The sequence below is a fragment of the Pongo pygmaeus genome, chromosome 6 (assembly GCF_028885625.2).
Source record: "Pongo pygmaeus isolate AG05252 chromosome 6, NHGRI_mPonPyg2-v2.0_pri, whole genome shotgun sequence".
Classification (NCBI taxonomy): domain Eukaryota; kingdom Metazoa; phylum Chordata; class Mammalia; order Primates; family Hominidae; genus Pongo; species Pongo pygmaeus.
This window is the reverse complement of record NC_072379.2, coordinates 137,556,019-137,579,967: the sequence shown is the minus strand read 5'-3', so window position 1 is coordinate 137,579,967 and position 23,949 is coordinate 137,556,019. Positions and strand designations below refer to the sequence as shown.

General features: G+C 41.1%; 1 protein-coding gene across 4 annotated transcripts in view; it reads left to right on the top strand.

Moving 5' to 3' along the window:
• SVOPL (SVOP like) overlaps positions 1-22,799 on the top strand; it is a 106,097-nt gene extending 83,298 nt beyond the window's left edge. For all 4 annotated transcript variants that reach the window (XM_054494692.2, XM_063667870.1, XM_063667871.1 and 1 more), the window contains 3 exons: positions 20,193-20,306; positions 22,038-22,107; positions 22,652-22,799. In XM_054494692.2, the coding sequence (XP_054350667.1) occupies positions 20,193-20,306; positions 22,038-22,049 (126 nt within the window). In that variant the 3' untranslated portion in view covers positions 22,050-22,107; positions 22,652-22,799. The remainder of the gene's footprint in view (positions 1-20,192; positions 20,307-22,037; positions 22,108-22,651) is intronic.
• Positions 22,800-23,949: the final 1,150 nt, after the last annotated feature.

The window sequence follows — 23,949 nt, the reverse complement described above, 5'->3', positions numbered from 1 at the left end:
GGTCTCACTGTGTTGCTCAGGTTGGCCTTGAACTCCTGAGCTCAAGATCCTCCCACCTTGGCCTTTCAAAGTGCTGGGATTACAGGTGTGAGCCACTGAGACTGGCCTCAGTTACTTAAGTATCCCCAGCAAATCTGATGCAGCTGATGGCAGGCCACCCTCTCGGACGCACTGCTATCAATAGGGAGGATTGGGAGATGAGTTCTTCCTTTCACTTAATTCTTCCTCTTGTTCTTCCACTTTTTCTTTTTCCTTCTTCTTGCTCCCTTCTTACTTTTTTGCCTAAAACAAGCTGTTAAACCAGTTAAACTAAAAATTTTAATCAGTAATGTGTTTACACATTCTAATGACTATAAGCTTAATACAAAGGTCTCTTTTAAAATAAATGTTTCAGGCTGGGCGCAGTAACTCACACCTGTAATCCCAGCACTTTGGGAGGCCAAGGTGGGCAGATCACATGAGGCCATGAGTTAGAGACCAGCCTGGCCAACACGGTGAAACTTTGTCTCTACTAAAAATATAAGAATTAGGCCAGGCGTGGTGGCAGCCACCTGTAATCCCAGCTAGTGGGGAGGCTGAGGCATAAGAATCACTTGAACCTGGGAGACGGAGGTTGCACTGAGCCAAGATTGTGCCACTGCACTGCAGCCTGGATGACAAAGTGAGACTCTGTCTCAAAATTAATTAATTAATTAATTAATTAATTGAATGTTTCAGCCAGGCATGATGGCATGCACCTATAGTCCCAGCTACTCAGGAGGCTGAGGCGTGAGACTTGGTTGAGCCTGGGAGTTCGAGGCTGTGATGAGCTATGTTTGCACCACTGCACTCTAGCCTGGACAACAGAGTAAGACTCTGTCATAAATAAACAAATTAATTAATAATAATTCACCCACTGAAAAACTTTAAATAAGAACATTTTAAGATATTTAGTTGTTAGAAACTAATGATAGTAAAAAATAATAGTAGTCATGAGTATGTAGTCCAACAAAACAATAAAGGAAAATTTTGCAACAAAAGTATTAAAGATTCAGGGCCAGGTGTGGTGGCTCATGTCTGTAATCCCAGCACTTTGGGTGGCTGAGGCGGGTGGATCACCTGAGGTCAGGAGTTTGAGACCAGCCTGACCAACATGGAGAAACTCCATCTCTACTAAAAATATAAAATTAGCTGGGTTTGGTGATGCGTGCCTGTAATCCCAGCTACTCGGGAGGCTGAGGCAGGAGAATTGCTTGAACCTGGGAGGCGGAGGTTGCAGTGAGTCAAGATCGCGCCCTGCACTCCAGCCTGGTCAACAAGAGCAAAACTCCATCTCAAAAAAAAAAAAAAAAAAAAAGTATTAAAGATTCACTGAAATACAGAACGGACCAGTGCAAGGCCTCTGCCAATAGGTCAGGGGCTGCCTCCCCACTTATTCTAGGAAACTTCAAGAGATCAGTCACTTTAGCCCTAGCTAGACGTCTTAGTTCAGGCTGCTATAGCATGTACCACAGACTGGGTGGCTTGTAAAAACAGAAACATATTTCTCATAGTTCTGGAGGCTTGAAGTTCAAGATCGGGCACCCAGAAAAAGAGTTTTTTCTAGAGTTTTTTCTGGTCTGTTTTATTTTTATTTTATTTAAAAAAATTTTTCCTTTCTTAAACTGGGTCTAGTGAGGGCTCTCTTCTTGGCTTGGAGACAGCTACCTTCTCGTGTCCTCACATCCAGAAAGAGGGGAAAGAGTTTTTTCTGGTCTTTTATTTTTATTTTATTTAAAAAAAAATTTTCCTTTCTTAAACTGGGTGGTACATCTGTGATCTTTTTTTTCCTCCCCCAGATGGAGTCTCACTCTGTCACCCAGGCTGGAGTGCAGTGGCGTGATGTCAGCTCACTGCAACCTCCGCCTCCCAGGTTCAAACAGTTCTCCTGCCTCAGCCTTCCGAGTAGCTGAGACTGCAGGCACCCGCCACCATGCCTAGCTAATTTTTGTGTTTTTAGTAGAGATGGGATTTTACCATGTTGGCCAGGCTGGTAACGGCTGGTCTCAAACCATTTTTTTTTTTTTTTTTTTGGTGACCAAGTCTTGCTCGGTCACCCAGGCTGGATGGAGTGCAGTGGCACGATCTCGGCTCACTGCAAGCTCCGCCTCCCGGATTCACGCCATTCTCCTGCCTCAGCCTCCCGAGTAGCTGGGACTACAGGCCCCCCGCCACCACGCCCGGCTAATTTTTTGTATTTTTAGTAGAGACCAAGTTTCACCGTGTTAGCCAGGATGGTCTCAATCTCCTGACCTTGTGATCCGCCTGCCTCAGCCTCCCAAAGTGCTGGGATTACAGGCGTGAGCCATCGTGCCTAGCCTTGGGGTCTCTTTTTTTAAGGACACTAATTCCATTCATGAGTGCTCCACCATCATGACCTGATCATCCCCAAAGACCCCACATCCAACTGTGATACCATCATATTGAGGATTCCACCTATGAATTTTGGAGGAACAAAAGCACCCAGTCCATAACACCAGGCATCCCTTGGTGTGAACTGCTGGAAGCTACTATGGATGTTAAAGTCCTTTCAGCATATGCATGGCTTTGGGCTTTACCCTAGGCTTGCAGCACAGGCCCTTACAGCCTCACGGTGTGTGGCTGTGATTTGGGTAATGCAACCAAGACCTCTCCTTTGTGGCCAGACTTCACATGGTGTTTTCATCAAATGAGATGGTCCAGCATCCAAAAAAAAAGCATTGAAAAGCATTTAAAATCTCTCAAATCTCCTCAAAGGGATGTCAGTGGAAAAGCCCATTTGTGACTCGAGCAAAACTTTTAAACAGCCTCTTTGCCTGACTCACTTCCGTTGTCGTCAGTCGCATAGCTGTCATCCCCAAATCTCCAGCCTCGTCCCTTCAACCTTATCACCCCTTCGAAGTTCAAATGCCAGCCGGGCGTGGTGGCCCATGCCTGTAATCCTAACACTTTGGGAGGCTGAGGTGGGTGGATCATTTGAGGTCAGGAGTTCAAGACCAGCCTGGCCAGTATGGTGAAACCCCATCTCTACTAAAAATACAAAAATTAGTTGGGTATGGTGACACACGTCTGCAATCCCAGCTACTCAGGAGGCTGAGGCGGGAGAATTACTTGAACCCAGGAGGCGGAGGTTGCAGTGAGCTGAGATCACACCATTGCACTCCAGCCTGGGCAACAGAGTGAGACTCTGTCTCAAAAAAAAAAAAAAAAAAAAAAAAAAGTTGAAATGCTACCAAAATTCAGCAGAACTAGCCTCCTACAAACTCCGATATATTTGCTTGTCTTCTCTGCTTTTTCTAGCTGAAATCATTCAGCCTTTCAGTTTCCAGAAGACAGCAAAGTAGACAACAGAGACTCTGTTAGGAAGAAGGAGAATTCCTTAATTCAGGGTCCTATTTTGGTGACCATTCAATAAGTTCTTTCCGGAGTAATTCTCTACAAGTTTTAGAGGACTTCTTATGTAGTTTGGCAGTAAGAGCACCAAAAGAGACTCAATTAGCTATAGTCTATTTGTTAGCATAGAATCAAGAATTATTTTATCCCAACTGAATGTTCAAAACATTTATTGAACTTGTCCTCTGTGCCTGCCATTGTTCTAGTTCTATTTATTTGCAGTAATCAATAAGCCAGATGAGGTGCCAGTGGTGTGCTGGAGCTGGCCTGGACTCGCTTTTGAAAGCCGATGGTTAAATTTTCAGGAAAAATTGCAAACTGGTTAATGTCACATTGTTTGAAATTACTCATGGTGGTAGTGTGTACACTGTGGAAATTGACAAATGATGTAAGTCAGGGCCTTGGGTTTTCTGAGAACCTGTTGTTGAACATTTGACAGAACACCACCACAAGGTTCCTGCCCTCAAGAGACTTACATTCAAGTTGGGTACTTTATCAATATGCAATTAATGTAAAATAATTCCAGATTGTGATTAGTGCTTTGGAGGTACTATGGTAATGAGTAAAAGGGGTGACAGGCTTTTTTAGGCAGTCCTCTCTGGGAAGGTGATACTGAAGTTGAGATCTGAAGTATGAGAAGTTGACTGCTGTGTAAAGGGAAACAGCATTTCAAGTAGAATGACTGCTGGTTTGAGGGCCTCGAGGTGGGACAGACATCAGTGTGTTCCAGGAACAGAAAATAGCCATGGTGAGCCAAATGGAGAGAAGTAGAGGGACAGAATGTGCCTTCCAGGCATATTAAGGACTTTAGATTTTTACCTTAGGAGCAGTGGGGAAAAGTTTAAGGGTTTTAAGCAGGTGAGGGATATGATCAGTTTTATTTTTTAAAAAGATCACTTTGGCCCGTCGCAGTGGCTCATGCCTATAATCCCAGCACTTTGGGAGGCCGAGGTGGGCAGATCACCTGAAGTCAGGAGTTCGAGACCAGCCTGGCCAACATGGTGAAACCCCATCTCTACTAAAAATACAAAACTTATCCAGGCGTGGTGGCACGCGTCTGTAGTCCCAGCTACTTGGGAGGCTGAGGCAGGAGAATCGCTGGAACCCTGGGGAAGGGGGTTGCAGTGAGCCAGGATTGTGCCACTGCACTCCAGCCTGGCTGACAGAGTGAGACTCTGTCTCAAAAAACTAAAAAGATAATAAAAAGATCACTGTGGTTGCTTGCAGAGAGTAAATTGGAGGAGGGAAAGGGTAGAGCAAGCTTATAAGACAACTCTCAGTTCACATTGCCGTGAAAGAGGAGATTTCAGAATTCTGGAAAACCCTTTCTATTATACTATAAAGATATAGGAAAAGATGGTAAACCTGACTGCGTAAAAAATTCACATTTTTGGCCAGGCGCAGTGGCTCATGCCTGTAATCCCAGCACTTTGGGAGGCCGAGACTGATTGATCATCTGAGGTCAGGAGTTCGAGACCAGCCTGGCCAACATGGTGAAAACCAGTTTCTACTAAAAATTCAAAATTAGCTGGGCATGGTGGCAGGCACTTGTAATCCCAGCTACTCAGGAGGCTGAGGCAGGAGAATCCCTTAGAACCTGGGAGGCAGAGGTGCAGTGAGCTAAGATCATGCCACTATACTCCAGCCTGGGCGATAGAGCGAGACTCTCTCTCTCTCACCAAAAAAAAAAAATTAAGTCTGGCTTGGATAAGGATGAAAGATAAAGTCTTATCTTTCAAGGGTCACAAAAAAAACCCCCCTAATTTAATGGTTACAGCTGAAAGATGATCTTTTTTGTCCTATATAAATGCTTGATGTTCTCTTGAAGCATGGGGAAAAAATCAGCTCATAAGATGACAGAGAACTTCACAAGTTAATGGGAATCAAATTACATCCATTTAATTTTTTCAGAAGTGATTTCCAATAAGCAGTGAACTTATTGAGAAACCGTACGTTGTCAAAGATCAACAGAGCTGGGCACTAGTTAAAGGGGTGAAGATTGGTTTGGTTTTTTTGTTGTTGTTTTTTTTTGGGGGTTGGGGGTTTTTGAGACAGAGTCTTGCTCTGTTGCCTAGGCTGGAGTGCAATGGTGCGACCTCAGCTCACTGCAACCTCTGCCTCCTGGGTTCAAGTAATTCTCATGCCTCGGCGTCCCGAGTAGCTAGGACTACAGGCACGCACCACCACGCCCCGCTAATTTTTTTATTTTTAGTAGAGACGAGGTTTTGCCATGTTGGCGAGGCTGGTCTAAAACTCCTAACCTCAAGTGGTCTGCCCACCTTGGCTTCCGAAAAGTGCTGGGATTACAGGCGTGAACCACCGCGTCCGGCCAGGGTTTTAATCAGTAATAACTATTGCAAAAGAGAAGAGTCCACGGTGAACTGAACTCAGCCTCCATTTGTACAGAGGTGACTGGGTGTTTCAAAGGGAGAGTGGCAGCGGTCTAAGGAGGGTAGCAGGGGCTTGAGCACAGTCAGTGAAGTGAAACATTACAAATACCTGTAAGGGGGTGTCAGTCTGTGTAAATCCCACCTGGATTTGCTAAGTGGCGCTCTTTAAAGTTAGGCTCCGTCAGGGCTGGGAACCTGGGGCCCTATCTTCAGGTGTCAGCTAGAACAAACAGATTCTTGGGCAGCCTTGAGTTTTCTCAGGGAGGCCCTTCAAGAGTGGCTGGAGCCTCATAAGGGTGTGTCCTTGAGCTCTTAGCAACTACATTAGTGTTTAAGTGTCAGGGCAAGGTCGAGGCCTAGTGGAGAAGAGGGCTCATAGGAGCTGGGCTAGGGTTTGGTCAAGGAGAGGATCTTAGCCTCTAATTTATAAGTATGTTTGTGTGTGTTGTATTTTGAGTGATTTAAGAGATTTCCCAAGGGCAATTTTGACCACATGTGATTTTTTTCTTCCATCCTTAAAACACAAAAACCTACAAAGTAGAATTGAAACTTTACTAATATCTCACCATTTAATGATAACAAAGATAAACATTTTAATGAGGCTTTTATTTACTTATTTATTTATTTATTTTTTGAGATGGAGTCTTGCTCTGTTGCCCAGGCTGGAGTGCAGTGGCGCGATCTCGGCTCACTGCAAGCTCTGCCTCGTGGGTTCACGCCATTCTCCTACCTCAGCCTCTGGAGTAGCTGGGGCTACAGGCACCCGCCACCATGCCCAGCTAATTTTTTTTGTATTTTTAGTAGAGACGGGGTTTCACCGCATTAGCCAGGATGGTCTCCATCTCCTGACCTCATGATCCGCCCGCCTCAGCCTCCCAAAGTGCTGGGATTACAGGCGTGAGCCACCGCGCCCGGCCTTAATGAGACTTTTAAAATATATTTTTCTATGTATGTGTGTATAAATATGCATATACATTGTTAGTGATGTAGGTTCAAATGAAAAAAAGTGAGTATAAATTTCACCCAAATATCATAGTACTTTTTATAGCCTGCTCTTTTACTCTCTCTCTCTTTTTCTTTTTTTTATGTATGGACAGAGGGAGGGGAGAAAGAAAAGAAAAGGAAGGAAGGAAAGGAAAAGGAAGAAAAAGATCTTTTGTTCATATGTTGTAGACATTTTTCATGTCCATAAATATAAAAAATAAGCATTAAGCTGAAAAATATTTCATTGTATGTATATCCCAAAAGTTACTTTTCAGTTAGTTCTGTATTATTGAACATCTCGACTATTTCAGAAAGATTTTAATATAAACCACAATAATAAGGCTAGGCATGCTGGCTCACGTCTGTAATCCCAGCATTTTGGGAGGCCGAGGCAGGCGGATCATTTGAGGTCAGGAGTTAGAAACCAGCCTGGCCAACATGGCAAAACCCCGTCTCTACTAAACAAAAATGATCTGTGTGTGGTGGTGGGCGCCTTTAATCCCAGCTACTCTGGAGGCTGAAGCAGGAGAATCGCTTGAAACTGGGAGGTGGAGGTTGCAGTGGGCTGAGATCACACCACTGCATTCCATCCTGGGCCACAGAATGAGACTCTATCCCCTTCCCCACCCCCACCCCCCCCCAAAAAAAACAGTAATAAGCATCCTTGTGCTTGCTTTTGTTTTTTGTTTTGTTTTGTTTTGTTTTGAGACAGGGTCTCACTCTGTTGCCCAGGCTGGCAGGCAGTGGTGTGATCACAGCTTATTGCCACGTCGACATCCTGGGCTCACATGATCCTCCTATCTCAGCCTCCTGAGTAGCTGGGACTACAGGTGCTCTCCACCACACCCTGCTATTTTTTTTTTTTTTTTTTTTTTTGTAGAGATGGTGTCTTGCCATGTTGCCCAGGTTGGAGGCTGGGCTTGAATTCCTGGGCTCAAGCAATCCTCCCACTTTGGCTACCAAAGTACTGGGATTACAGGCATGAGCCATCGGGCCCAGCTGTGTTTACATTTTTATCCAGTTGTGCAATTATCTCCTTAGGGTGAATCCCTAGAAATTGGATTGGTAGGTGAAGGGGTCTGCTTGCTTTCATTTTGGTACATTGTGCTCAAGTCCTCTTGGGCGAGCTTGTACCAGTGCCTGAGAGCCTTGTTGCTTCACATATCTGCCACAGATGTTAGTCTTTCATCTTTGCCAATCTCACTGGCAATAAATGATACCTCTTTATTATTGTAATTAGTGTTTCTTTTATTAGGAATGGTACTGAATGTTCTTATTCATATTTTAATTGAGTAATTTATCTTTTTTTTAGCTTGCCCACTCAGGTACTTGCCCATTTTTCAATTCAGTCTTTAAAGCATGGATCTGTAAAAGCCTCTCATAAATGTGTGTGTATATATAAGTGTGGGTGGGTGGGTGTGTCTATAAAGGATTTTTAGCAATTTTTCTGACATATTACAAATATTCCGCATTTGGCAATTACGTTGCAGAGATTTTTTATTTGTCTTTCATTCTTGTTCGTGTTCTCCTTTTTCTTTGAAGGGTTCATAGACACTCAAATGTATCAGTATTTCTCTCTATATTTCTGCAATTAGGATTATAAAAAACACACACCTCTTTTCTTCCAGGCCTTCTATGGCATTTTCTTTTTTGAGAGGGCAAGGGGGGAGTGTACACTTTTGATTGAAGTATAACATACACGTGGAAATGCCCACATCATAAGTGTCCAACTTAATCACATTTCACAAAGTGAATGCAACCCAGATTCTGACCCAGATATCCCTGCTGTGCCCTCTTCCAGGCCATGGGCATCTATTGAGGCGTGAGGTCCAATCCCGGAAACAGCTGTACAATTTCCCCCAATGGCAAGCCGGCTGTCTCAACACGATGTATTGAAAATCCATTTTTTACTCATAGGTTAGAAATGTCTGTTTGCTTATGTTCCCGCAATTGGCCTATTTCTAGCTCACTATTTTAGTCCATTGATCTGTCTGCTTTTGTCACTGACATGTTCTTTTTATTACCCTAATGAGATTTATAGCACATTTTTTAAACTGGCTGTTGCAAAACCACTTCATTGCTCTTTTTCAGAATCACTTAGTAACATTCCGCCCAAATCCTATTAACATTTTAATTGTTAATGTGTTCAACGTATCAGCTAATAGAGGAAAATTTGACTTTTTTTCTTATAGCGTTGTCTACATATCCAAGAACAAGGTTTGTCTCTTTCTTTGTTCAATCTTTCCTCCTATGGCCCTTGCTGGGATTTTATTGTTTTCTTGAAATAGATCCTATGTGTCTTGCTATGTTTATTCCTAGGCATCTTATGGCATTTTGTTGTTATTAGGAATGGATTCTTTTCTTTCATTATAACTTCTATTTTAACATTCCAAATAATTATCTATATTTAGAAGGCTATTGATTTTTTTAAATATTGATTTTTAAACAACCAGCTTACTGAATGCATTCCTAATTCTTCCTCATTTGAGTCTCTTGAGTTTTTCAGGTTTATAATTGTAGCCCTTCTGTGATTTCTGTCTATCCCTTGATGCTGAATGCTTCCAATCAGCATTTAATGTGCTTCAGGTTCCACAGCTTCCAAGCTGTAAAATCAGCCTTGTTCACTACTGCTTTTCTCCTCTTTCCAGCTAACCTCCTTAAAAGAGTTCTCTTCCTGCTTCATTTCCTGCCTTCCACTCATTCCTTCACCTCCTCCAAGCCGGCTGCAGCCATCTCTACTCCACAAAAATCATTCTTGGTAAGGTCTCCAGTGACCTCCATGTCTCTAGGTTCAAAGGTCGTTTTAACCCCTGACCTTTGACCTGCGTTAAGGACTGCTGGCCGTGCTCTCCCTCCGGCATCCCGTGTTCCCTTCTGGTGGCTCCATCACTTGCACTCTATGGGTTTCCTTTGACCTCCGTGGCTGCTGCTTCCCCATCTCTTTGTGACTTGTCTTCCTCTACTCTTTCTTTTGTTGTGGATTTCTTATTGCTCAATATTAGTCCCTTATAGTTTCTTATTTCACTCTCCATTGAGATGATATCATCCATTTTATGACTTTAGTTACCAGTGACTTACTCATGAATCCCAAACTTCTATCTCTAGATGAAGCCTTGCTTCTTGCTCCAGATTCATCCACCTGATTACCTCCCCAGCATTTTCACCTGGATGTTTCAAAAGCATCTTGAATCTAGCATGTTTGAAATTAAACTCCTGACATCTCTCCCCAAACCCCTCTGGCCTCCCTGCTGTGTAAGCTCTTATAGCACCTTGAGCTTTTCCTTCATATCACTTATTGTATTGAGAGAGGAGAATGAAAAAAAGAAAACCAGTTAAGCAGACAGGTAAGGCAAGTCCTCCATAGAATTCTTTTTTGTTTTGTTTTGTTTTCTCGAGGCAGAGTCTAGCTCTGTCACCCAGGCTGGAGTGCAATGGTATGATCCCAGCACACTACAACCTCTGCCTCCTGGATTCAAGCAATTCTCCTGCCTCAGCCTCCCGAGTAGCTGGGATTACAGGTGTGCGCCACCACGCCCGGCTCATTTTTGTATTTTTAGTAAAGACGGGGTTTCACCATGTTGGCCAGGCTGGTCTTTAACTCCTGACCTCAGGTGATCCGCCTGCCTCCGCCTCCCAAAGTGTTGGGATTACAGGTGAGAGCCACTGTGCCTGGCCTGTAGAATTCTTTTAAACAGAGAAACAGCCTAAAATATCAAGCTGTAGCTGCACAGAGAAGGGAGTAAGGCCCCATGTAGAAATGCCTTTGTTCTTTGTGTAATGAGCAGGCTCCTTGGGAAAAAATTTCCTCCCCTTTCAGACATGTCCACAGTGGGCTCTGTGGAAACTTGCGTAGAAGGGAGGCTTGCCTGAGACATGCCCACAGCTGCACAGATAAGGGCAGTTACACAAGTAACTACACAGATAAGGGACGTTACACAGGCAGGGAAGTTTCTTATAAAAGCTTTTGTATTCAACTGAAAAATGGCAACCCTCTTCTGGGTCCCCTCTCCACAGTGGAGAGCTTTCCTCTTCCACTTAATAACTTTCTGTCCAGCCTCACCCTTGGTGTCCACATTCCTTAATTTTCTTGGTCATGAGACAAGAACTCCAGGTAATACCTCAGACAACAAGACTGCAACAATATTGTAATGGCCCATTTATTTTCCAGGCTATGTAAAATCAATCTCTTGCAATAGACTTTACTCCCCATGAGGACCAGGACGTGTGCATAGTTGGCTAATTTTTGTGTTCCTGGCTCCTACCGTAGTACCTCTTACTTGAGTGACCTGGTGCTCAAAACATTTTGCGAATGATTTCTAACTGGCTGGGTTTTTTTTAATAGAAAAGAACAATTTATTTAAAAAATTTATTTGTATTCAACTATTTTACTGAAATATGAATTTGAGTCCTTGGAGAAGCAGATGCCAACATGGAATTGCACATGCAAGAGGTTAATTGGAAAACACCTGAAGGCTGCCGGAGTGGGGAAGGAGAGCCCTGGGACTGCAATGCTGGGTGGCTAGCAAGGACTCCCACTCAGCCAGGGCCTTTGCCTCAGCTGGTGAACTATTGAGATTTATTTGACAGTATTTGTCATTTTTGAATCAATACTCATAAATGGATGGTGACTGGGACTGTTTGCGGATATGTGTTTTATCTTGTTAGGTTCCAGAATGACTGTCATTCTATTTTTTTTTTTTTTTTTGCCCAGGCTAGAGTGCAGTGGTACGATCTCGGGTCGCTGCAACTTCCGCCTCCCAGGTTCAAGCGATTCTCCTGCCTCAGCCTCCCAAGCAGCTGGGATATATTATAGGCACCTGTCACCACGCTCGGCTAATTTTTGTATTTTTAGTAGAGACCGGGTTTCGCTGTGTTGGCCAGGCTAATCTCAAGCTCCTGACCTCGGGTGATCCATCTGCCTCGGCCTCCCAAAGTGCTAGGATTACAGGCATGAGCCACCGCGCCTAGCCTTCATTCTAGTCTTATTAAAAAGACATGGGAAGATTTTCTTTTCTCTCTAGACTCTGTTACTTGGAGATTTGAAAGAGCTATCTGTGAAAGAGGGAGTCCTGGCACTTTTGAGGATGTGGTTCTTTGGTCATTCTCTGTTTCTTCTCTGGTTGTTTCTCTTAGTTTTATCTTTTTTTTTTTTTTTTTAAAGTAAATGTCAGGAAACATTTTTATTGAATCCTTCATTCAAATTTATTAGCATTGAACTGTGGGGAGAATTCTCTTGTGGTTCTTTTCCTTTCCTCTATATTAGCGATTATTTTCTCTTTCACATTTTTTTTTCTCTTTTTTAGAGATGGGGGCTCATTGTGTTGCCCAGGCTGGTCTTGACCTCCTGGCTTCAGGTGATCCTCCCATCTCAGCCTCCCAAAGTGCTGGGATTACAGTTATGCACCACTACACCCAACCTTCTTTCACATTCTTAATGCCATGATTTTTTACTTTAATTTCTAACTAGGTTTATTTTTTCCTAAAATAAAATATTTCATGCATCAATTTATCAACCTCATTTGTTTCTATTTTCCAGTGTATCCATTTAAGCTTTTGTTTTTATTTCCATTGCACTAATTTCTTAGGTTTATTAACTTTAACTTCTTGAATTGGAAGAATAGTTCATTGTTTTCATTATTTCTTATATTAACTTTTTTTTTTTTTTTTTGAGATAAAGTTTCGCTCTGTTGCCCAGGTTGGAGTGTAATGGCACAATTTCGGCTCACTGCAACCTCTGCCTCCCAGGTTCAAGAGACTCTCCTGCCTCAGCCTCCCAAGTAGCTGGGATTTACAGGCGCCTGCCACCATGCCTGGCTAACTTTTTTCATATTTTTAGTAGAGACAGGGTTTTGGCATGTTAGCCAGGCTGGTCTTGAACTTCTGACCTCAGGTGATCCTCCCGCCTTGGCCTCCCAGTGTGCTGGGATTACAGGCGTGAGCCACAGTGCCCAGCCCACTATATTAACATATTTTATATTAACAAGGTTTACAGTCATTTACATTGTTTTCTGAATATAAAAATATGCTTGTTGTAAAGCTTCATAGAAGTATGTAACTGAATATCATCAAAATTAAGGCTGTTGACCAGGCATGGTGGCTTACACCTGTACTCCCAGTGCTTTAGGAGGTCAAAGTGGAAGGATTGCTTCATCCTGGGAGTCTGAGACCAGCCTGAGCAACACAGTGGGGCCCCATGTCTACAAAAAATAAAAAAACTAGCTGGGTGTGGTGGCATATGTCTTTAGTCCCAGCTACTTGAGAGGCTGAGGTGAGAGGATCACTTGAGCCCAGAAGGTCAATGCTGCAGTGAGTTGTGACCACACCACTGCACTCAGCTTGGGCAACAGAGTGAGATGCTGTCTCAATGAAAAAAAAAAAAAAAAAGAATAAATAAATTAAGGTTTTTGAGACAGAAATAATTTTGTAAAGGTTTATAGAAAGCCAAATGTGATGACCACAAAGTTGGGAGTGTTCTGGAGTCTGTCACAAGGAGAAAGGTTTTTACAGGAAAGTTTAAAAGAAGAGAAGGAGGTCTTTCATGTCAGAGTTTTCCTCTTTTCATTGGAGGGTATAATACAGAAGTTACATTCATTAGCTGCAGATTACAACATACAGGCTACAAAGGTCTATGTGCAAGATAGTAAAATTTCATGCTTCATCTAATCTATTTTTTAGACAGAGTCTCACTCTCGCCCAGGCTGAAGTGCAGTGGTGCAATCTCCGCTCACTGCAACCTCCGCCTCCCGGGTTCAAGCAATTCTTGTGCCTCAGCCTCCTGAGTAGCTGGGACCACAGGTGCATGCCCAGCTAATTTTTTATTAGTAGAGAAGGGGTTTCACCGTGTTGGCCAGGCTGGTCTCAAACTCTTGGCCTGAATTGATCCACCTGCCTCAGCCTTCCAAAGTGCTGAGATTACAGGCATGAGCCACCGCAACCGGCCTGCTTTAGCTAATCTTAAAATACATCCACACCCTATTCAGTGTCAGCAGGTTATACATTGATCGGTACATCAACAATATGAGGAATTTACCATAAGATTCTTTACTTGGAGACAGAATGTCACCATCAAATCACAAGACCTCCCCAAAATGGATTAATTTGGAAGCCTGCTTGTTTCTAAAGAAAACTGTCAAATGTGACCTGTAAGTTATAAGGGAAAATTATCTGTAATTTATTACCAGAGATAATCACTGTAGTCCTTCCAGATGCTTTCATATACATATATTTTGTCTCTCTGGGCATGTCTGTGTGTGTTCCAGTCATATTTGTGTATATGTGTATGTGTATGTATATATAGATGTGTGTTTTATATACATGTTATATGTATTATATACAGATGCATGTGTATCTGTAGTCATAGTTACTTCCATGAATATCTGCATATCTATCTAGATATATCTGTGTTATGGTGATCTGCAGAGGCAGATGGATAACCCCCTTTTCAAAGTTTGGTTCAGTTGTTGAGACTGATGATGACACACACACACACCAAGAGGGCATAAAAAGGTTTCTTACCTTATTTTACAAAATTGAGGTCCTGGGAAAGCAGGACAGACCTCTCAAGCAGGTCAGAAATGGCCTGAGAGAGCAAGGGAAGGGGACTGTGATTAGGGGTGGAACTGGGGTGAGGGTGCCTATGCAAGGGCGGGGGCTTTTGTAGTTTAAACCTCCTGCTGGCACCAAAGGAAGGAGCACTCAGGCTTTCTCATAAGCTTGTCCAGATGTGGAACACAAAAGGAAGGGGGAGGAGTGAGGCTTAAAGGCCATCAGCAAATGTCAGATGGAGTCAGACACCTCTTTACAGTATATAGGTACATCTGTGTGAATATATATGTAGATATGTCTGTGTATAAACACACATATCTACATATATATATATTGCAACTGCATTTTCTCACTAATAATCTTATGTCAGTACATGTAGATTATCCTCATTCTTTTAAGTAGCTGCATAGATTTCTGTGGCATGGATGTGCCATAATTACATTGTTTCCGTTTTATTTTTTTCTGCTATTTACAAGCAATGGGAAACTGAACATTATGCACAACACGCCTTTGTCCACATGCGAGTATTTTTTTCAAGAGATGGGGTCTTGCTTTGTTGCCCATGCTGCAGAGGCTATTCACAGGAGTGATCATGGCTCCCTGTAGCCTCAAACTTTGGGCTCAAGTGATCCTCCCACCTCAGCCTTCAAATATTAGGGACTATAAGCATGCACCACCATGCCCGGCTTATGTGCAACTATTTTAATCATTTAACATACAGTTATTGAGCTCTTTTATGTTCCACACACTTTAAAATAGTCAAGGTCTGATTCTTTGAAGTTACATACTAGTGGAGAACGGACAAGGGATGAACAGTTAATACATCAGATATGATTAACACTGTGAAAACATAAAACAGGGAAAGGAGCTAGTGATGAGGTGGTTAGAGAGAGCTTCTACAATAGGGCAGAGACACGTGGGAAGTAAGGCAGGGACTCAGGAGCATGTTGGAGGGAAAAGCAGAATTCTGTAGAAAAAGTCTATTGAATAATTTCTAGGTCCAAAGAGTGTACATTTAAAAGTGGATGACCAATCTTATCAAATTATAATTTATATTTTTTAAAAGTATGTACTTCTCAGTATAATAATTTATTAGAAACATTCTTTTTTTCTCCCCTACAACTTCCCATTTCCCCCTACCCCTGGTAACCACCGTTTCATTCTATGTATCCGAATTTTTTTTTTTCTTTTTTAGATTCCACATAGAGAGCATGCAGTATTTGTCTTTTTGTGCCTGGCTTATTATTATTAGTTTTTAGTATAATGTCCTCTAGGCTCATTCATGTTGTTGCAAATAGCATTTCCTTCTTTTTTAAGGCCGACTCTTCTTTCATTGTATGTATATATCACACTTTATTCATCTGTTGGTGAACACTTGAGTTGTTTCCATATTTTGGCTGCTGTGAATAATGCTGCAATGAGCATTTGTGGTAGGAGTGCAGGTATCTTTACAAGGTGGTGATTTTCTTTTCTTAGGGTGTGTATCCAGCAGAGGGATTGCTGAATTGTCTGATTACTACTTTTAACTTCCTTAGGAGTATCCATAGGATTTTCCATAGTGGCTTTACCACTGACTGTCAGTTTCCTTTCTCTACATTCTCGCCAAAGCTTATCTTGTTGAGGTGATATATCTCACTGTGGTTTTGATGTTTATTTTCCTGATGATCAGTGAGGTTGAGCACATTTTCATATACCTCTTGGCCATTTGTATGGCTTCTTTGGAGAAATGTCTATTCAGGTCTATAAACACATTGTTAAACAAGCATCTGTTTCTTTCATCATCACCAAAAGGGATAGCATTTTTTTTTCTTTTGAGACAGTGTCTCGCTCTGTCACCGAGACTGGAATGCAATGGTACAATCATGGCTCATTGCAGCTTCAAACTCCTGGGCTCCAGCGATCCTTCCACCTCAGCCTTCTGAGTAGCTGGGAGTACAGGCGTGTGCCGCTGTATCTGACTAGTTTTTTTATTATTTGTAGATACAGGGTCTCCCTGTGTTGCCCAGGATGGTCACGAACTCCTGGGCTGTAGCTGGAGATCCTCCCAGCTCAGCCACCCAAAGCTCTACAGTTACAGATGTGAGCCACTGTGCCTGGCCAGGGATAGCAAGTTTTTAAACCTTTTTCAATCTGGTGAATGTTAAATTATATCTTGTCTTAATTTGCACTTGTTCATTATTAATCAACTTGAGCAGCTTTCATTTACTATCTTTTCATATCTTATTAAATTTTTAATGTAATTTACAATTTTTCTACAGGCTATTGCCATGTATCATCACACTACAGATGTTTTTACATTGTTTCTAATTTGGTTTTACTATCAAGTTTTTTGGCAAACAAAATATTAAATTCGTATGTAGTCAGTTTACCAATTATTTTCACTTAAGGTGTTTGTTTTCTGTCAGGCTTAAATGGCCTTCATCACTTGTTCATATTTCTGCAAATATTTATAAAAATTGAAAGCTCAGAGGCTTTCAGTGTTTCATCTAACTTTAAATGGATTTTTTTTTTTCCTTTTTTTCTTTTTGAGACGGAGTCTTGCTCCATCGTCCAGGCTGGAGTGCAGTGGCATGACCTCAGCTCACTGCAACCTCTGCCTCCCGGGTTCAAGCAATTCTCCTGTCTCAGCTTCCCGAGTAGCTGGGACTACAGGTGCGCACCACCATGCCCGGCTAATTTTTCTACTTTTAGTAGAGACGGGGTTTCACCTTGTTGGTCAGGCTGGTCTTGAACTGCTGACCTCAGGTGATCCACCCGCCTTGGCCTCCCAAGGTGCTGGGATTACAGGCATGAGCCACCATGCCTGGCAAATTGATTTTTTCATAATTTATTTATACATAAGGCCTGAAGTAAGGATCTAGCTCTAAAAAGCAACAAAACAATGAAAAAGCAACAAAACAATGCCTAGCTGGCTGTTCCTAGGCCATCAGTCATCCTTGTGTGTCACCCCTCAAATGATTAAACATTTCCCTGTTATAATAAACCAAATGTCCATAGATACTTGGATCTATTTGGTGACTCATTGCTTTACTGATCTCTTTATTCCAGCACCAACACTACACTGCTAATGATTGCAACTTTAATTCCTCCTAGGCAAATAACCTCTCTGACTCCGTATACCCCCACATTTTCAGAAGTTGCCTAATTTTTTTGTGTTAATTGTTTCAAATTAACTTTACTACATAAAGAATCCAGTTTGTTTAAAAAGTTTGTCATAATTTGTCTTTTGACATTTCTGTATCTCTTATTTATTTATTTTTTTTGGAGATGGATCTCGCTATGTTGCCCAGGTTGGAATACAATTATAGGGAGTATTCTCAGGTGCAATTATAGAATACTGCAGCCTCTAACTCCTGGCCTTAAGTAATCCTCCTGCCTTAACCTCCCACGTATCTGGGACTATAGGTGCATGCTACTCTGCCCAGCCAAGTTAACGTTAGAATTAGTTTTTTTCTCAAAATCCTGCTTGGATTTTAATTTCTACTAGAATTACAGATTGTTTTGGTAAATATTATATTTTTACAAGATTGTATTTGCCTAAGAACTAAAGTAGATTTTTAAATGTACTTAGTAGAGTTATAATTTTCTTATACATTTCTTGTTTATTCCTAAGTATTCTATTTTTGTTCCTATTAGCTGTGTCCTATAAATTTAACGTGTTGTGTTTTCATTCCATTCCATGTATTTTTAATTTTTCTTGAGACTTCTTTAGTGCATGGATTACATAGAAGTGTTTGGATATTTTGCTGTTACCTGTTCTTAGCTTGACATCCTTTTAGGACTAGAACACACTCTATGATTTCAATTCTTTTAAATCTCTTGAGGTTCGTTTTAGGGCCCTGGATATGGCTTATCTTGGTGAACGTTAAGTGGGCACCTGAACAGAAGATGTATTCTGCTGTTATTGGGTGGACTGTCCTACAAGTGTCAAGTTAGATCCCATCGCTTGATGGTGTCATAAAATTCTATGCTGATTTGCTGTCTAATAGTTCTATCAATTGTTGAGGTAGGAGTATTAAAGTCTCCAACTATTTGTGGATGTCTATTTTTCCTTTTATTTCTAACAGTTTTGCTGAATGTATTTTGAAGCTCTTTTGTTTGATGTATAACCTTCAGTATAGCTACGTCTTCTTGGTGGATTGACCCTTGTGTCATTATGTAATGTCTCTCTATTCCTGGTTTGGGCTGCTTTTTAGAAGAAGAGATTAACAACAGATCTCTTTCCTTTTGATACAGTAAATCTGGAGTGGTCTCCAAAAATCTGCATTTTAACAAATTTCCAAGATGATTTTTATAATCAGGTATTACTACGAGTTCTTGCTTACAAACAATAGAAACCGACTTTAGTAAACTTAGGTAGAATTTATTGGAAAAATACCCAGTAACATCTACTGGATTGTGGAGTCTTGTTACGAAGCTTCAGGGAAGCCAAAAAGCCTAGGCAGTTACTCTCCCTGACCCTGGGTGCTGGAGCACAGTTAGGTGACCCAAACTCAACCCATCCAGGTCTCACACCACCCAGGACTTTAAATGTGGTGTAAAGGATGTAAAATGGGGACAGTTTAGGAATTCATTCTGGTGGTGGTGAGAATTTTGGTGTCCAGTAATAGAAGTAGCAATAATGACAGAATCTAGACACATGCCTAATTATGGCATGATCTGATCTTAGTTCAGACTGCCTGGCCTTTTGGTTTCTATCCCTTTTCTGAGCTTGCTTCTGAGACTTCCAGCAGTACACACACACACACACACACACACACACACACACACACGCAGACGTTATACAAACTCCTGTTTGGGGAAAATTGTAATTATTTTGGGAGACAAAATCAGCATAGTACCTGTCACTTGCTAGGTCAATTGCAAAATAATTAGTGAGATCAATGTTGTGGGTTCTGTTTGCATGGTGAGTGGAATTATTTAGTGTTTTGGAAGGCAGCAGCCCTGAAGCACAGGAGGTACGCTCCCAAATTGTGTATCATAAGGGAAGCTAAGTGGTGGTGGTAACACTAGGCTGTGTGTCAGGATCTGGATGTGACTTTGGACAAGTAGTTACTGAGACTAGTCACTTAGTCAAGGCTCATCTGTAAAGGGAAGAAATTGTATTCAGCCAGATAGTTTCTAGGTCTTCCTAAATTATAATATGTTATTCTGTGATTCTAGAGAGCTTTGCTGTTGGTTAACCACTTCATACTTTACTGTCATTGTGAGATTAATGGAGAACTATCAAGAACACAGACCAAGAGAAACTGAAGTATGAGATGGAGTATCTGAATTACCAGTATCTGTGTGAAAAGATCCAGGCCAAAGCATGTGTACAGATGGGCAGAAACCCAGTTACTGTGGAAAAATTGACACCAAAGAGTTTTGGTGTCATACAACTCCATAACCAGAGACAAGACACATTAGCAATCCTTTCAGAGACTCTGAGATAACACCTCTTCCCAAAAAAAACTTTTGCCTGTTTCATGCTATCAGGACTGAAGGGATAATGGATATTTGGCAGAGAGAGGACATAGCATGAAGTGAGAGTTAGAAGTTAAGCAAGCTGAATTGGTATGAGAAAGGGGGTGGGGAAACGGGCAGATCCCCCATCCTCTCCAGATATGAAAACTTGGCTCTGGAGATGCCTGACAAGTGGGTGCCAAGAGAGGTCTTACCTGGCCAATGCGTGTTAATACCAGTTCCTGCTCTTGGACTAATCACACAAAATGACTACACCAGATTGGCTCAGATAAATCAATTTGTCAGGAAGGTACAACCTGTAGAATGGCTGCAAAGGACCATCTTAGTGAAATGAATCGGTATTTTCTCTTTCACATAAAGAACAGTTTAGAGGTGACTGGAGCATAATAAATTGAGTAATTCTCTTGCGACTTGCAGGTTCTTATGAGTGCATCAATACTGGGGGCCCTGTGTCTCTTCTCATCTGTCTGTGTTGTATGCGCCATTTCTGCATTTACTCTCCCCATTGAAACCAAAGGACGGGCCCTCCAGGTGAGTGATGCAGGGAACTCTGAAGTCTTTTCAACTACCACTTTTGCCCAGAGGAAATGAACTTGGTATATTGGCATCATTGTAGTTAAAATAACTAATAATTCATATCAAATTTCTTTCTGTAAAGTTGTAGTTTGAATAACAAGGACTTTGTTTTTCTAGTGACAGTTGTAGAGGCCTCAGGATTCCATCCTTCCCACTTTTCTTTTTTTTTTAAGACAGAATCTGACTCTGTTGCCCAGGCTGGAGTGCAGTGGTGTGATCTTGGCTCATTGCAACCTCCACCTCCTGGGTTCAAGTGATTCTCCTGCCTCAGCCTCCCAAGTAGCTGGGACTACACGCACGTGCCACCATGCCCGGCTAATTTTTTGTATTTTTGGTAGAGACAAGGTTTCACCATGTTGGCCAGGCTGGTCTCGAACTCCTGACCTCAAATGATCCACCTGTCTTGGCCTCCTAAAGTGCTGGAATTACAGGTGTGAGCCACCGTGCCCAGCCTAGTTTGCCTATCTTTAAGGCTAGTTTATTTTTAATGTAATAATGCATTTTAATCAGATTAGGTGATCTATTATGTAATTGTGAATTTAGGGCTTTGTTTAGGTTCCTTACTTGGAAAGGTGATCCAGTCATCGAGTGCTTAAAGCCAGAGACTTACATGATTCATGTGCTTCCTTTTAATTATAAGCAAAAGGATGATCAGATCCTTTATACAAATGAGGAAACTAAGACACAAGTCAAGCAACCTGTATAAAGGAGCACACTAATATTGTAGTGAGGCTAGAATTTAAACCAGACTGTAACACTAACGGAATAGGAATTTAGCGTCACTTAATTTTGCAAATAATGATACATATAAATGGAAACCTGACTCACCATCTAGAATCTCCTATTCAAGTCATATCCACCTAGAAGACTTTTCCTCTTCTGTTGACTGGGACTTGGTTTTAGCACTATGGGGAAATGATTCTGCATGATTGTTTATAGCCTTTTAAACAAACAAGTGGATTAAATACATACAATTGTCTGGGCTAACTGGCTACATGTCTTTGGGAAAAATCTTAAAATACACACCCACACCCACTCCCCCTACTTCAGTGTTGTGAGTGGTTACCATATGAAACCACCTGACTAACACCAATACAGCTTCTAGAAATGTTTATAAGAACATGCCAAAAATCTTAACTTCCTTCCAACAACACATACAGACAGTATCCTAATAATTTGGATGAACCAACCTGGTCAATAGTTTTAAAGTGGTGTTGACTCTGTTACAACTACTCTAAGAAACTCTGATTCGACGAGTCTGGTAAACTAAAAATCTAAAACGCTATCTAGAAAGAGAATATTGGCCAGGTACAGTGGCTCATGTCTGTAATCCCAGCACTTTGGGAGGCTGAGGCAGGTGGATCACCTGAGGTCAGGAGTTTGAGACCAGCATGGCCAACATGGTGAAACCCTGTCTCTAAAAAAAAAATTATATATATACACACACACGTATATATATGTATGTATATATATAAAATGTGAATTTTTCTAAATGACTTCTGCATTATATTAGAATAAAAAAGTTAGCATTGTATCTTCAGATACACAAAGGTAAATGCTAGGCTCTTCCCTCCTAATAATTTTTTATTAAAGAATCTTCTATTACTAAAATATCAGATAGCTGAGTATGAATGGACAAGACTTTTAAAAAGCCTATTACTGATCTATTAAATAACTTTCTTCCAGCAAATTAAATGAAGACCTGCAAAGCTATGTCTACCAGAGGAGAAAAATGAATTCTATCTTCAGAACTGTGGTGCATTTTTTTAAAACTTGGTTTTATTTCTGTATGCTACTCGATAATTAGTAAAGTGATTTTTTTTTTAAAGGCCTATATGGGAATGGGGTAGGTAACTGTATACTGATCTCTTCCTTGAGGGACAATATATAAAGTACTTTTATAAAATATAATTTAAACTTTCAAAGGGGTGTTAGAGGGAGATGCTGGGGGGAAGATGGCTTTTCTTCCTTGAAATCAAGTCTGTAAACCTCTATATGAATAAATACTAAATTTTAAACTTATATTTGACATTCTCCCATGAGGTTTGTAGCTAAACTTGGACTGAAATTTTGTAGCTAAGGCAAGAACCTGGGATGATATCATTTTCAAAACAACTAGAATAGCCATCAAGTTCAAATTCAAATTTGCCTATGTAACTTACAGCCTCCATAGTTTGATGAAAATTGCTTATTCATAAAATGCTTAAACTAGAATGAGTATTACACATAATCACCAAGAAGCAGGGAATAAACCAATTTTCTGCCTTACATTCCCTATCTCTAATTTTATTTTTTTATAGGGGGAATCTTTGATTCTCGTGATAAAGATTAAAGAACGCAGCAAGCTTTCCGCCATCATGTAATTACAGGCCTGCCCTATTTTATTGTGCTTCCATATATTGCACTGTTATAAACAGCATGTGCTCACTTTGTCTCTGTGTTATATTTTGGTAATCTGTTACGGTGATTGGTGATCTTTGACATTACTATTGCAATTGTTTTGAGAGTGCCACTAACCACACTCATGTAAGAAGGCAAACTTAATACATGTGTGTTCTGACTGCTCTGCCTACTGGATGATCCCCCTTCTCTCTCCTTTTCCTTATGCCTTCCTATCCCCTGAGACTCAGTAATATTGAAATTAGGCCAAATAACCCTACAATAGCCTGTAAATGTTCAAGTGAAAGGAATTCTCGCACATTTCTCATTTTAAATCAAAAGCTAGAAATGATTAAGCTTAGTGAGGAAGGTATGTTGAAAGTTACAGGCTCAAAGCTAGGCCTCTTATGCCAAACAGCCAAGTTGTGAATGCACAGGCAAAGTTCTTGAAGGGACTACTTTAGTAAAATGCACAAATGATAAGAAAGCACAACAGCCTTATTGCTAATGTGGAGAAAGTTTGGTCTGGATAGATCAAACTATCCACAACATTCCCTTAAGCCAAAACCTAATATAGAGCAAGACCCTACCTCTCTGTGAAGGCAAGTGCAAGGTGAAGCAGCAAGTGCTAATGGAGACACCACAGCAAGTTATACAGATTTAGCTAAAATCACTGATGGTAGTTACACTAAACAGATTTTCATGTCGATAAAATCGCCTTCTATTGGAAGAAGATGCCAACTAGGACTTTATAGTTACAAGTAAATGCTTGGTTTCAAAGAATAGGCTGACTCTCTTGTTAGGGACTAATGCAGCTGGTGAAGCCAATGCTCATTGACTGTTATCAAAATTTGAGGGCCCTTAAGAATTATGCTAAATCTACTCTGCCTGTACTTTATAAACGGAACAATGCTTAGATGACAGAATTATCTGTTTATGGCATGGTTAATTTTTTAAGCACATTTTTTGAGACCTACTGCTGAAAAAAAGGACTTCATCTAAAACATTACTGCTCACTAACAATGCACCTAGTCACCTAAGATCTTGATAATTTAATGCCTGTTAACAAAACATCCATTCTGCAGACCATAGATCAAGAAGTAATTTTGACTTTCAAGTCTTATTATTTAAGAAATATATTTCATAAAGCTATAGCTGCCACAGATAGTGATACCTCTGATGAATCTGGGCAAAGTAAATAGAAAACCTTCTGGAAACA